Below are 15,796 nucleotides of genomic sequence, written 5' to 3'. Positions count from 1 at the left end.
TTGATGTCTTCCACGCCAACGTCTATCTGCCATGCATTCTTCCTCTGATTCTATCTTAAAGATGCTTTTAAACTTTCAAGGAACTTCCGTGTTTCACGAGTTTATCATAAGTGTCTATCTTAAGCCAATATTATGATTTTAAGCATGGCCTAGGCAGATATGTACCACCTTCCAAAGAGATTTCAAACACCAGGTAAGCTGTCTGCTGAAGCCAAAGCGAGGAGAATCGTAAGCTGAATGACATTCAGGCTTGCCTGCGTTCCAAGACTCTTTTTTTAAACTTCTTCTTAACGACCATTATTAATCATTTCAGAACCATGTAGTCTCCTGGCATTTTTACTATTCCAGACTTGAGATGAGAGAGAGAGAGAGAGAGAGAGAGAGAGAGAGAGAGAGAGAGAGAGAGTCCTAAAATGCCTTTTTGTGTAGAATAGTGCCATTCTCAAATAACACAGCAAAGAGGAGCCTAACCTCTCCCAGAGCCAAATGGGGATTAATTTTTAAAAAATTATTGAAGGGGGGTTAGAAGGGAGGTAGATATGATGGATTCTTGTTTTAAAAAATGAGTATTGGGTTTTCTAAGCGTTAAGCTAAACTGGAACTGGCTGGTGGAGGGAAAGAGGGACAACCACTTGGAATGCTCCTCACATTTGTCCTCAGCTTTTTGTGCCGGGGAAGAGGTTTCCTTCCATGTTCTCAGCATTTCCCATCCAGCGTAGACCTTACAGAGGAGAATCACAGGCCACTCCAGGCTGCTTGGCTCACAGACACTCACACAGCTGCCAAAGCGCCATCGTGACTGGCACTCTTTCCGACAGCCTGGAAGAAAGGGCTCTTGGGGTCTTCTAGCCTGTCGCCTGCCAGTTGTGTGATCTTCAGGCAAAGCCTCGGTGGTTGTCATTAGCAAATGGGTATAGCCATCCCTGCTTCACTTGGTTGCTATGGGGCTAAGTCAGAGAATGTATGCAAGGCTCAAGAAAGGACCTGATCCCGAGACCTCAAGGACACCTTTCCACTGTGGCTCCAGTTGATCCGGTAGTCACTGGCTTTGGGGAATATAAAAATACCAGGCCACAGCATTACTGCTCTGGCTGATTTTCCCACTGCTCCTCCTTTCCCAATCTACCTTTAGGTGAGATCTCAAACCTTGCTTGGGAGAAGAACAGTAGGTGACCAAACTAAGGGACCAGGAAGACAGCAAGGCCAAGGTCACATGTTTTATTGCTACAGTGAATCTTAATTTAGGAGGGGTGCCTAATATTTTCATCAGGTTCTAAAACTGTATACTAGGAATAGAATGGTCTGTATTCCAGAGTAAGGCTTTGAAATTTTTTTTGTTTTTACCCAAAAGCCTTTCTGTTTTGACATAAGGTGCTTAGACGGTCTCTGCCGTTCACCACTTTACCTCCCTGTTCACTGAAGATTAACTATCTTCTCTCTAACTCTGCTGCCTCCTATGGCTGGGATTAGCAGCTGTAAAGCCGCACTGAGCAGGTAGCAGCTCACCTCATCACAGTGAAAACAGCAATGGGGCTAAGTTGGTGCATCAGGTGAGGAAAGCGGCTTGGGTTTAGGCAAACCTCACAGAAAATTCCACTAACAATCTAAATCAACAGAGTGGACACGTGACTTTGGGCACCATCAGTGACCAGTTCTACCGGCCACTTGGGTGATGCAGACCCGGCAAAATGGTGGTATATCCCTGATAATGATTCCATCCTTCCTTCATCCATCTCCACAACTTCAGTTAATGATGCATGAACTAACTTGTTCGGGGGGGCTAGGGGAGTGAGGAGCGGCTCTCAGGGGCAAGCTGGCTCATTGGAGATTAATAGAAAGAACAGTGGTAAGAAGTTTTGGGGCCACCAACACTCCCCTACCCTCTGTCCTGCAGAGCATAGGGCACCTACTTGTAGCATCTGGTGTTGACATTTTGTTCCCTCACTTGGAAGGACACCCTATTAAACAGATGCCATTGGTGGGGAGGTTCCTCTAATGGTGCCGTTTGAATTTAGTATCTCTTCCCAGAGATGAAAACAGAATTCACCTCAACAACCTGCTCCGGACACCAGGGATAAAACAATTCTTTTGAAGCATGGAAACAGCGCACCCACACTGACTGGATGTGAAGCAGTTGGCACCATGGAGAAGAGTAGAGAGTAGCCACGGTGCGTGTGGCTCCCGGAAGGCAAAGCTTCTGTGGCTAGCTCCCGGATTGGGGAGGATTGAAATTCAATACATTCAGGAGAAGTCCTCACTACAGAAAAATGCTGGTGAACCGAGATTGCTCGCTCCCCTTTGTGCAGCTCTTCCAGGCCCCTTTGATCATTATTAATTGAACCCACATAGCTCTAGCCTCTCTGTGTAGGAATTCCTCTGAACATTCTACTTTCACTACCCGGTGGGCTCCAGAAAGCAGAGGCCAGCCTCTCCCAGGGAGGGAAAACTGTGGCTACTTCTTCAACCGCACCCCTTCGGGGTGGGATGGGTTGGCGGGAGGGTCCAGTTTTAGGCCGCCCTGCTGGGTCTTAAACCACTGGGCAGCCATCCCTCTGCAGCTTGCTCTGGGCTCACTCCTGGCTTTGCAAGCGCGGCTGCTGCCACCATCAGGCTGACTTCGGGACTGCAATCATCAGCGTAAGTCTGATTCTCCAAACATTTTTGCTAACTCTCATCTCTGCAGTTAACTCTCTTAAAGCCTCAGCACCCTGTGTAAGAAAATGGCTTCAGAAGCGAGCTTCCCTAAGAGCTGCAGTTCAACTTAAACGCGGAGTGAACCCCAGCATTTAACAACCGAGGCATAGAAAAGTGCAAGTCCCTCAATGTAGAGAACTTAGCCACTGGAGGATTAAGTGGTGGTTTCTCCTTAGTCGCCAGGGCAGCCAGGCAACAGAGGATGAGAGTCTTCTCGGATAGCACTTGAATGCATACTTAACTTTCTGTCCCCTGACTGCTTACTTACCCAGAGAGTCAACTAAGCCCCAGTGTGACTCCGAAGCTGCAATAGCTCCCAGCATTGCCAAGGGTGACAGGTGGACTGTCACACTGCACCAGAGTGAAGTCACCTGTGACATTTGCAGGTGACTGACAGAAATGGGCACTGACATGCATTGGAGAACAGAAGGGCACAATGGTTTCTTGCTGAAGCCCAGGAAGTGAGTGGCTTGCCAGGGGATGTTTCTCTTGGCAGCATCCCTGGTGACTTGTGAGCATACGAGCCCTTCCTTGAAGAAATAGCTTTAAATAAACTTTAAGCATCTCCAGGACTCTAGTGTGGGTACCTCAACATCTTTATGTGCACGGACATGACAGGTTCTGCTTTCCTTGGCCTTTTCATTAGCCCTTTTATTCCATCTGATAGTTTTGCATTTATTCATAGACTTCTAGGTTCCCAACATTGGCACTAGCATGATAAAAAAAATATTATATTTTACCCAACTAATTATGAAAAAATCCCTCACCTCCTTGATTTACAGATATCTAAAGGTGGAAAGGGTGGTGGGGAAGAGAACAAAGGAATTACACAAGTAACTTCTTGATTACATTTCAACCCTGTCACTTCCCAGGAACCAGTGGCCTGGAAACCTTGAGCCTTTCGGGTGAAGGCAAACTTCAGAAACATGTCAGACCAACTCATCAAGAGTCTGGGGTCATAGACAAACAGGACTACAAGTCAGGGTTACCTTCTGAAGGTCAACTCTGGGACTGATCTTTTTGATCTGTATAAGGAACAGCTAAAAATCCCACTTTTATGCTTGGACACTGATGATTACCACAAATTATAAGAATGAGCAGGGGATGTGGCTTAGTAGGAGAGCATTTTCATAGTGAGGCCCTGGATTCTATCTACAGTTCTGAGAGATGTGGAGGTGGTGGTGGTGGTGGTGGTGGTGGTGTGTGTGGGGAGGTTAGGGATGAGAACAAGGTTTTCCTTCCATCCCTTCATCCGATCTTCTCATGCATAGTTTATGTTGATGATTTGAAGCAGCTAGAAGCTACCAGCTTCTCCAAGAAGCACCAACCCACACAAAACAAGACTGGAAAGAACTTTGGTCAGACATCAGCTTTCTAGGGGTCTGACAGCATTCAACCTTCCTCCGTTGCTCTTGTGATAAAAATGGGGTGCTATTTGAGCAAATTCTGGGCTATATTTCTGAGGATTTGCATAGATGCTAATTATCACAGCCACCGTTGTGCAAGCAGAGCTGTTGTTACGACTATTATCCTCAACAATGGCCAAAAGAATTTTCTAGGTACCAAAGAGATCTAGAATGTATGACCTACCTACTAGGAGAACTACTCAGAACAACCCAGTTGTTGCTAAGAGATAGGCGCCTGGAATACTCTCATGTCCTTTCTTATCAGTTGGCTTCCTGCATTGCTGATGATCCCAAATTCTTCTCTGAAAATACTCACAAGAGAGTCTTGCTCAGCAGGCCAGCCCAGACAAGACATTCAGATATCCACTCTTTTAGAAATGCCACTGGGTACTTCTTGTAGGACATTTGGGAGTTTTGTCCCTACACTGTGTTTCCTGCCAGCTGCCATCAGTTCCTGAAGAGAATAGGCCACAGAAGACATGGGTAAATCTGAGGACATATATTCTCTGCTCCTGAATGGGAGATTCCTTGGCATGGGAGACTTGTGAAGCATTTCTGACATCTGAATAGAGCCATCTAAGGTGTTACCTTGTTTTCTTCAAAGCCTTCTCCTTGAGAACAAGAAAGACATTGCCAGCAAAATACCCTCCACCATGGGGCAGCTTATCTTCTTCCTCCCTTCTGACTTATTGTTTCCATTCAATGATGCATTTCCCAAATCTTTCAGGGGTCTTCAGAAAGAGTTAAATCCCATTCCTCATACCCTCCAACCACCCATGGTGGAGATGTCCTCAGCATGCCATGCCTCTGGTGCCATGAGCTCTCTTCAGCATCCCTTATCTGCCTTCTCTTCCCTTCCCTTCGGAGGGCAGACCAACAGTTACCTAGGTTCTGAATTGCTATTCTATTGCCCACTTTCCCATATCTGAACATACCAGCCATAAAGAAAGATGAGCTGGAAAGAGGAAAGTGTACTTCCACTCGATTCTACAAATTTTCCGCCTTAGGGAAGTACAGGGAATACCAAGAATAACAAGTGAATCCCCACAGCTATGATATGGAGAGGACGACAGACGCTAAGCTACTAACCATCTTTTTAAGATACTGACTTCATCCTATCAATCCATCCTTAGAAGATGTATCATGTTATTCACAACCACGAGCCAGCCAGCTCTGCCCTCCCCAAGGCTCCTCTCTCATTTCAAACACATCCATTCTAGGCTCTGCTGCGGAGTATGCCATATTCTCTTCAGTCTTCCTGGTTGTGCACACTCCTAGGTACAGCCTGGACTACTTGCTTCATGCTTTACCCAGAGCACACCCATATATCTTTTCAGAGCAAGCACACATAACATCTTCTCTGGACATCCTTTTTTGATGCCCTGGGCTGTCTCTCATCATTCTATAGCCTTTGTGGAAGTGTTACCTTCCTGTCCTCACCTATCTCCAAAGCAGTCTCTGACACCACACCTACCACACAGTAGGCTTAAAATAAGTGCTACCTGAATGGTCAATAGCTGTGCTTCTGATCACAGAATACCATTTGCTCATAAAATAAGGAGCAATCAACTTTGTCCCCTGAGACATCAGACCCTATTGAACTTCTGAGGGGATATTTGAAAGGGTAAAAGGCGTGTGTGTGCCCTCCTATTTTCAATTCCCATAATGTCAGTGTCAGTTGAGAAGAATGGAAACTTGAAACAGCCATCCGGTGCTTTTCCTCAAGGGAGCAGACCACCTAGACTATTCAGCTGGATGTGTCTAAGACGGACTCATGGGTAATCTAGTGGTTTTAGTTTTAACCATTTAAATCCCAGAATTGGGCAAGTTTGCTTGACCTTGACAGTAAAGACACAGGCAGGTCTGTGCGCACATGTGGAAGGGTAGAGGAAGGCATGTAAAGTTGCCAAAATAAAACTTCCATGGTATGTGGGAAGTGTCTGTGACCAGCCTTAGCTCGTATTCCCAGGAAGGAGTTGGATGCTTGTTTACTTCCCACTCAGTAGAACACACATGGGCCTCAACAAAAGAACTATGTAAGGCACCAGATCCACCCATGCTGGCCACTGTGCCAAGGCCTAAGCTTGTTACCAAGTATACCCAGAGAATGCTGACATTTACTTAATCCTCATAGTGGTGTTGACTGTGTACTCACTGAAACACTGTATGCTTGCGGAAGATATTTGTTTCCAAGTAGCTTATGCTAAATTGCCATGATATAAAGGAAACACTTATCCAATATTGACATTTACTGACTTCTGGAAGTATACCGCCAGAATACTCATTCATTACCTCTGGGAGGGGAGAAGGGGGCAACGATAAGCATGGTGTTTGATGCTAAGCTCTGAAAAGCAGGAAGTGGATCAAAGTGCATTTTTGTGTCTTCACGAAGCCTTCCTGTGACCTTTCTGTCTATAGCACAGAGTGGGTTTGGAGGGGTGTCTGTGTGTGAGGTCAAAGCTCTGTCATGCTCAGTACTAAGGCTCTGGCAGAGAGCAGAGCACATCAACCCTTGTGTGCCTGAGAGAGAAGCATTTTAATGATCTAGAAGCGTCTATGGTCTCACTCGATGTGCATACCTAACTGGGTAAATTCTGATTTCCCCTCAGGAGAAGAAAATGCCACACGGTGACATATGGAATAGTGCTATGTGCCAGTGAAGTCGGCTCACACGTCATTCCTTGAACTGGAAATAAAGCCCTCTTCTACTTGCAGTGTGGGTGAATCAGTGAGAACCCAGGCACAGGACGCTGGCTGGTCTGAGGCTCCCTTCTCACTTATAGAGAGCACTGATGGCTCACTAAACTCCAGGAAGTGGTCAGCTCCCAGCACAGCAGCCCCAGCAGAACCCCAGGGATCTAAGAACTCTGGGGGCATTCTGTTGGCCTTGAATAAAAGCTGGGGCTGCAAGAAACATAGCCGAAGTGAGGATTGGTGCCATGGTGAATCAAACCTAGGTAAAGGTGTGTTCATGATTTCACCTAGCTCCTCTTCTGTTAGATTAGAACATGACCAGGAACAGGCATACATCACCTTCGGGGCCTCTCTGTCTCTTGATTGACCTCGAGTTTAAAGATGTCTGAATTGTTTTTCCACCTAGGAATCATCTTAGCATCTTCCAGTGATAAGAGCTGCTTGCAGCTGAGATCCTGCGCTTGCCCACCTCGCTCCTCCCACCATTCCCATCTCCAGTAAGGCCTTAAAACAAGTGTTCTTGGCCCTTCTCTCAATGCCTCCATCAAAGGCAATTTTATTTTTTTTCTCCTCCCTGTTTCCAAAACAGTTTATCTTTTTTATCTCCTTGGAAGAAAAGTACTCTACAAATCAAAGGTATCATTAGTATTGTTATTATTTTGCTATTGAAATCTCTTGAATTCACTCTGGATTATTCATGTGCTTTTTTTGGGTCTGCAATATAATACAGCCTAAGTCACCCCTACTGGGCTAAACAAAAATGAAAAATTGCATCTTCAGGCCTAATCCATGGCTCCACCCCATCTCCTGCTGGTCCTGGCTTCCACCAACAGAGGCACACACACCCAGCAAGGCTGTTCCTTGGTATAATGCCTAGCTCACTGCTGCTATGCTCTGAGCCAGATCCTCCTTCCTGTACCCATGGCATCCTCTCAGTGCCAGGCTCAGATGCTGATCCTCTCAACACACACCCCTGTGCCCCCTGGGAGCTTCTTTTCCATCCTCAATAGATCTGAGGGCTCCCTGTTGGGCAGCAACCACTGAAGCCATCCCCATCCCCTACAGGCAGGTCCCATTTCCCCACCCAGAAGGTTTATTAAAGGAGCAGTCCCACATCCTTGGCAGTAGTGCTCTGACCTTTCAAGATAAAAGAAGTGATTCTCCCTCTCCTAGATGCCATGCCACTGAGGCGCTGGCAGCAGGGAGGCTCACACTGATTTATCGCTTGTTCATCTTTCATTCTGGGCGAAGACAAGTACCCCTAGAGTTAAGTACCCCTAGAGTTAAGTACCCTAGAGTTAAGTACCTCTAGAGTTAAGTACCCTTAGAGTTGTTCACTCCCAGTTCATTTTTTTGATTCTCCTCTGAACTGAACCCCTTTTCTCTCCACTTCATTTTGAGGGGCCCTGTCTGACATGTTTGTGCTCTTACCCAAACTCCTCTTCTTCCCTTCTTTCCCCATGTGAGCTCTTGGCAAATCTGAGCTTCTTTCAGCTGCTTCTCCCCTCCCATGCTTTTGGCCACCCCTATGGCTCCTGCAACAGGCCAGCTCTCCTCACCCAGTCTCTTCACCTTCTATCTGATGCTCTTTTGTTTCCTTGGAGATTCAGGTTGTCTTATAACTCTGCCATCCAATGGCTACCTGGTCCTTCCTTTGATGTGTCCTGATCATCAGAAGAGCATCTATTAAGGAGGTGGATCCCAGACAGATCTTATGGTAGGGGATGCCACTCACAGGTAAAATGTGAGTTTATTTTTACTCTAAATGTTCAGAACAGCAAGGAGCATAGACAAAGCAAACATGCATTCTGGGTAGGGCAGAGTAGGAATCCTGTGAACATCCCATCACTGGACAGGACAGGACCCTCTGGGAAGGCCAAGTGGAATTCCAGTACATGGAGAAAACACTCTTCCCAGAGCATGTACAGTAGAAGCCACCATGTCTGTACCACTGAACATTGCCCAAACTGCCTCAGAACCAAAGACACAAGAGGAGCAGGGAGCCTTCAGTCCTGCTGAGACTCTATTCCTTCAAAGTCACCTAAGATGTGTGTGTGTGTGTGTGTGTGTGTGTGTGTGTGGGTGTGTGTGTGTATACAGGGTAGACAGAACGGGGCTGGAAGATTAAGGAGGGCACAGAAGGAAATAGCTGTGGTGAACTGAAATAATAAAGGGGAAAATGTAGCAAGCTCTAAGTTTATGGATGACAAGGGAATCAGTTCTTCTTCACCCCCGGGGCAGAACATACCGGTTCTCTGTGGGAGGCAAATTGTGCTGTGACATTATCCTTCCCTATACAAAGCGTGGCCATCCTGACAGCTGAGGGGAGAGGCATCCCCAGCAAGAGAGAAACTCTCGAACAGCATATGCTGGCATCTCTCCATCCCATATCAGGAGCCAAACCCAGAGACACTGGCAGGGCCAGAACAGGGGACTGTCCCTTAGTCTTTCTACTGTTACCTTATGAAAGAAAGAAATAGGTGATCTCAGTCTACGTTAGAAGTCCAAACTTTAGAAGAGGCAGGATGTTACTGACATCAACTATGTTATCCTCTGCCGCCTCTCGAGGGTTGCGGAATAAACAAAAGGTGAATCAGCCAAAAATTCAGGAGGGCAAAGATGATTGAGATATACTTTAGGAATTTACCCACATGCTAATGAAAATATCACAACATTGGGGTGCTCTGGGTCCTGGGAGAAAGATTATGAGAACTACTTTCTCAGAACTCCAAGAAGACACACAGATCCCCACTGGGAGAAGGGCTGGTTAGCAGATAGCCATGCCATCAGCATGCCATATACAGTCCTAGTGAGACCCCTGGACCCTTGTTCTCTCTGGGTGAAGGGTTGTCCTGACCCTTTATACATTTCTGAGGGAAAGCATTCAGAGGGTTCAGTGTGTAGAGGGCAGAGTTCAGGCAAGTGGTTCTCTCTCTCTGTGTGTGTGTGTGTAGCTAGGAAACTGCAGTGAAGACCCTCTCTCTCTTGAATCCCATAGGTTAGTGTTTCCATGTCCTGTTGAAGGTAGGTCTGCTGTATCTAATAATTTAACCAATACATGACAGTAGATACAACGTAAAGGATACACACACACACACACACACACTCACACACACACACTCACTCTCAAACAGAATCTTCTGGGAGAATTTACAATACTCCGCACAACACCCATATTTTTAATGCGCATTGAGATCAGAGTGTAAACATAAACAACACCAAGCCCGATGAACTGAATCTCATCCCCAGAAACTACATGGTGGAAGGAGACAACTAACTCTGTAAGTTGTCTTCTGACCTTCGCGTATGCATGTTTGCATCCACCTTCTTGGGAGCAGGCACACAAAAATAAGTAGATAAATGTAATGCATATATTTTTTTAAGCTTTCAGGAAATCAAGTCAAAAGATCTTGCTATCACATTGCAATGAACCAATCAAACATCTTCCCTCTTAACTGTATGGTGGTGCTCCTACACTCAAGACTTCTAGTGTTCGGAGCAGGAAGCTTAGATTGCCTGGCTCTGCTCCATTCTCAGAGACTTTCTGAGGCTGCCTTCTAACTCTATGGACTACACATCTATGGTTGGACATTGCAAGTTCAGAACACCAAGAATATGGAGATGATACAGGTTTCATGAGGGGGGGGGGGCTGTGGTTTCTTTCTACTGCCCTCAGGGTTAAAATGGACAAAACGAAGAGCATTTACCCTCAGTCGGTAAATACTGAAAGACTCATATGAGGCAGTCAAGAAATAGCTTGGTACCGAGAAAGGAAGAAGCACAGTAGAAAATATATTCTGTAATGATTCAGTCAGGCAGGGAGGCACTTAGACACCTATAGGCTGCTTATGTCAATCTGAGAAAGTACTGACCAAGCTTCCAGAAATACAAAAGACATGGTTCTCATGCCAGTGTGTGTGTGTATGTGTGTGCGCGTGCACGCGTGCATGCGTGCACACGTGTGTGGTGTGTAAGGTCCTCTTCTTTTCTCAGAAATTCTACAGGAAACTTCCCAAGTGACTTAGTTAAGAGGCACACAAGAATGGGAGTCACTATATGTGTGTGTATGTGTGAGGAGCGGGCATATTCAAGTGTGCACGCATCCCATTGGTCATATAACGGAACTTGTCTCCCTCTACATCGGGATTATGGGTTGGTTCTTATTCATCTAGTGTGAAGTTTTGTGCAAAGGCTGTTTGTCTTCATGTTGCTGTAGGGAGTCACGGGGAGATGCACTCACCCATATGAATGTGTGTGTGCACTCGAATACTGGTTATAAATCTGCATAGACACGCTTTACACATACTTTTAAGGGGAGGGGTCCCTCGAGTTTAATCAAGAGAGAGAACTGCAAAGTTTGAGCTGCATGGATAAGCGGGAGAAATCTACAGTGACAACAGGGACCAGGGAAAGAGAGAAGGAAGCCTGGTTTTATTTATATTTGGCTTCTCCTGAGAAGAGAAACAAGGGATACACACTGTTTCCTTGCAAAGGCAGCCACCCATGGTGGTGTTCTGCTTTTTCAAAAACTTTTACCCTGCATTTAATCAACAGATGGACCTTCTCTGCTGTGGTTTTTCCTGAATCCTGTCCCTCTACAAGCCGTTCAGGCAGACACACATGCTGCCTCAGATGGCAGAGGTGGTATTGGCATCCCAAAAGAGTGGGAAGGAACTGGTTTACTTGGCCCCTTCAGTCTCAATTCCACAGGTGACTGTTGATGCCTTTAGCTAAGTAGGCGCTTAGTTCTCCCTCCACCATGACCAACCCCACGACTCTCAGTGGCAAGGAGCCCAGGGGTAGCAAAGTTCTTTATGGAGAGTCCACCTGCTAGGCTGCAGAAAGGAAGCAATCAGCACCAGGGGCGAAATTCCATTTCATACACCTAATCCAGTGCTTGGTAGGATTCAGAATTCAGCCTTGCTCAGGGAAACCGGTGACATTCAATGTAACTCTTTACAAGCTTTCTTTTTCCCAGTCACTGTAAATCCCCGCCTTAGTACGTTCCTTAATCGCATCCCTTTCTGCAACCGTGCAGATCTCGCACATTTGCATGAAACACACCCCGGCAAGTTAGACCTTACTGAAGCTGAAATCACCACCTACGCCAGGCTCCCCTTTTCCAACCTCGCTATGAAGGCGAGCAGGCACCCAGAAGTTCCGAATGGCCTGGCCACACGAATGCTACCTAATTAATATACCGGGTGCATAAAGAACTTACATGCATCGGAGAGTTTGAGTTGGACGTGGACAAGAGAGACGAGAAAGTGCAGCCTCCCCTGTTCTCCCAGCCCTTTCCTTCCGAAGGGAAACCTACAGTACCATTTTTGTTGCTTTTGCAAACGCAAAGAAGCGACGCTACTAACTGCCGCTGGGCCGGCACCGGCACCGAGACCCGCGGCCAGTGCGAGTTCCCGAGCCTGCCCACCTCCCAGCCCTCAGCCTCATGCGCCCTCCTCCGCCGCCGCCGCCGACTTTGCTCCAACTCCGGAGCGCCGGGTTCCTACCTTGACTGAAGAGGAAGAAGCAGAGGAAGAGCAAATCCAGCTGGAAAGGTCTCATTCCTCAGCGCGCGGGCAGCCGGCGGGGCAACTTGGGCGTGCAGTTAGTTTCTCTTCAAGCGCGGCGGCTGGGCTCGCGGTGCTCAGCCTCCGCCGCCGGTCCTCCAGGGTTCGCGCCGACCATCTATCTGTCAGTCGGTCTGTCCCTCCTCTGGTCCGCTTAGGTCTCGTTGTGTCTCCTGGTATCGGCAGGCAGCCGAAACCAAATGCTTGTTTTCAGCCGCCTCGGGAAGCCGGGATCCTCAGCAATGTCCCCACTCGGAGCAGATCCATTCTCTGGCTCTTGGCATCCCAGGCACACGGCTTCCTCTGGCGGGCTCCTCCCACAGCGAGCGAACGAGCTAGCAAGCGGGCGAGCGAGCAAGCGAGTGACGAGTGACAGAAGGGCTCCTTTCACAGAAGCTGGGGCGGGGGGAAGAGGGAGGGGAAACAGGTCATAATTAAAGAGGAAACACTTGGAAAGGGGAAAGCTTTGCAAAACGGGAGGGTTGCAGAAAAGCTGTGCTTTCTGTCTTAGCCCTAAACAGGGAGATACTCTGCTTTTGTTACCATTATTGACCAGAACGCATAGTGAGCACCGAGCGGAGCTGTGACTTTTTGTTCACACGATGTAATGTTGTTAAACGGGAGTGAAGTTACCGGTGATTAGACTTGTGCACATGCATCAAAATGTGCCTGCTTTGCTGTTGCACTAGGGACTGGCAACTGGGCTAAAAGGGAATAGGGAGAGGCCAGGAGAAGTGCATCAATCCCCAGCAAGGACTTGGCCAATGTGTGTAGCCAAGGCTAGGGAGTTGAAGAGATAAGCACAAGCAGGCTTTGCCTTTGGGGGACTTTCCTGGTGTGTGTGTGTGTGTGGGGGGCTTTTCTGGTGTGTGTGTGGGGGGGGGCTTTCCTGGTGTGTTTGGGGGGCTTTCCTGGTGTGTGTGTCTGGGGGGGGGACTTTCCTGGTGTGTGTGATGTGGTGGTGATAGTGGTGATGGTTTGTGTGTATGTGTGTGTGGGGGGTGGAGTGGAGGGGTAGAGTGGGGGTGGAGTGGGGGAGTGGAGTGGGGGGGTGGAGTGGTGGGGGGTCGGAGTTGATAAGCCCTGGGTGTTTGGATTTTAGTTTGCTTGCACTGCTCCTAGAGAACAAAACGCAGGAGTAAGAGCAAACGCAGGCAGGTTTGTGACACATACCTATTTATTATTATTATCCTGGTCTGTGTCTCTCCTAACAAGGACAGGCAGCAGTCTGTCTTTGCATTTGAGCCTCTCTTCTCTAATGAGCACTCCATCACTCTAAGGATGCCTTTTCTCCAAAAGGTGCTGTGAGCCTGATTGCCAAGGAGAGGCCAAGGTCAACAGCAACAATTTCTTAAGAACCTGCAAGTCTTTCACCTGCCATGAAATCCAGACTCAAATTAAACTCCATTTCCTGTAGAATATCAACATGAATTTATCCAGGTCTATTTAGTTGATACAGGTATGCCATGGAGGGAAGTAAAATTGACCATGCCTCCAGGAGCTTGTGATCCAAAGTGGAAGTTGAGTGCACACAAGACACAAACTCTAAGTATCTTACAAAGCAACACATAAAAATATGCAGTGTTATATAGAGTGGGTGAAGGGGGACTGAGGGAGAGATGGGGGAAATGAAAGATGCTCTCTCAATGTGTGCCATCCAACATTCAATTATAAAATCAATCATTACTTTCTGCAGTCTTTGGACCTTAGGGAGTCCTTTTAGGGATCTCTTACCCTTCCATCAGTATTACAGATATGGGGGCTTTGCTGATTGCAAGGCACATTCCAACTCTGAGTTTTCACGTGGATGTAAACAAAAAAAATGTACCTTACAATTTATGAAGAAGAAGGAAGGAGGGACACATGCTTAAGTGTGTGCTGGTAGGAGCTGACACCTGGCAGTGACATCAAAGATCTATAAATTAGTAGGTGTATGCTTTGTTGACTTTTCCATTCTTAACATAAGAGTTTGTTTAACTACATCTCTTAGAGGCTGATAACCTATCAAAGGGAAATCTATAAGAAAGCTGGTGTGTGTGTTTGTGTGTGTGTGTGTGTGTGTGTGTGTGTATGTGTGATGTTGAGTAACAGAGGCAACCCCATCAGCCAAATTTGCAAGGCACAGAAGCAACGTTAGCATACCCTTGGTCCATTAGCTTGGTATAAGAGATAGTGCAATAAAACATAAGAGGTAAATCAGAAACCCGCAAAAGAAGGATGCTAATCCCGAGTAGCATAGGTGATACAAGATATGAAGGGTGAGAATCTGGCCTGTAGAACACTAAACATCAGCAGTACTTGTTTCACTAAATATTCAGGGCCAGGGGAGATGAAAGGTCTGAGTCCCACTTCAAAGGCTAAACCATGCAGAGAACGAACCTGCTAAGATGTAGAAGGAATGTACCTGCCCAGGCAGCATTTGATATTTTAACTAAAGATTTATCCTCTCAGCTGTTGGTTAATTTTCATTGCAAGCTTCTAAATGGCCCGCGGCCCAGGTTTAATTCAGCCCCTCTAGGGGGAAATATTACAAAAATAAGGTCATGAGGCCAGTGAAGTGTGCAATACATGGCTGGTCATCAGAAACATATAGCAGTGTAGGCGCACCATACTGGGAAGGCAAGCTCACTCTTGCAAAGAGAGGAGTGCGAGCTCAAGGTTGGGAGGACCACGTTTTGCTTTGGAGCTAGTCTCCAAGATCCGCCTCTGACACCCTCCACCCCCTCACGCTGGTTGCGGACCCTGCCCTTTTCTAGCCAGCAGGGTGTGTTCCCCCCCCCCCCACCCCCACGCCCGACCCCATTCACTCCCTTCCTCAGCCTCCGGTCTCCCGCAGAAAGAGAAAAAGCTAGGATGAAGTAATGAGCTGACTGCTTCTAAAAGGACCAAGAGGCGTTTAAATCCTGAGTGCCGGAAAACCAACGGCAATCTTCCGCGGCTACCACGTGGGGCAGAGAGAAGGCGAGCGATACCTGCAGGACCCACAGGCTGCCGGGCTCTGGCGCCGGCCCCGACGGCGGCCCAGCCATCTCCGCCCGCGCAGGCTGGCGGTCTCACCTCCTCCGGGGGCTCGGTTAACCTCCCGGCGCTGTAGGATGGCCTACTCGCAGTTCGCTGCGAGGGAGGAGGGAGGCAGGAGACTAGAGGACGGCTCCACCTGATGGAGAAGCTTGCAGAGTCCTTAGACTCAGTGCGCGTCCAAGAGGGGCAAGGAGAACGAGCACCATCCCTGCAGACAGCCTCACCGTCTAAGGGGTGACATGCAGAGGACGGGGTCTCAGAGCACAAAGCCTACGGGAATAGTAGCTATCAAGAGATAACAGAAAGCCAGCAACTTGGGAAGCCGCCTAAATTCAGCTTTCAATACTGGCAGACTCCAGGTCTCCTTGGAATCCACTGTGCAAGGCTGGGTCTCTCACCAGTAGGTGGCACCCT

General features: G+C 47.6%; 1 protein-coding gene across 2 annotated transcripts in view; it reads right to left on the bottom strand.

Annotated features, from left to right (window-relative positions):
* Positions 1 to 12,741, bottom strand: part of Kirrel3 (kirre like nephrin family adhesion molecule 3) — a 562,840-nt gene extending 550,099 nt beyond the window's left edge. For both annotated transcript variants that reach the window (XM_076924603.1, XM_076924604.1), the window contains exon 1: positions 12,302 to 12,741. In XM_076924603.1, the coding sequence (XP_076780718.1) occupies positions 12,302 to 12,356 (55 nt within the window). In that variant the 5' untranslated portion in view covers positions 12,357 to 12,741. The remainder of the gene's footprint in view (positions 1 to 12,301) is intronic.
* Positions 12,742 to 15,796: the final 3,055 nt, after the last annotated feature.

This window comes from Arvicanthis niloticus, chromosome 26 (genome assembly GCF_011762505.2).
Source record: "Arvicanthis niloticus isolate mArvNil1 chromosome 26, mArvNil1.pat.X, whole genome shotgun sequence".
In the NCBI taxonomy this organism is placed as follows: domain Eukaryota; kingdom Metazoa; phylum Chordata; class Mammalia; order Rodentia; family Muridae; genus Arvicanthis; species Arvicanthis niloticus.
This window is presented reverse-complemented; position numbering and strand designations above follow the sequence as displayed.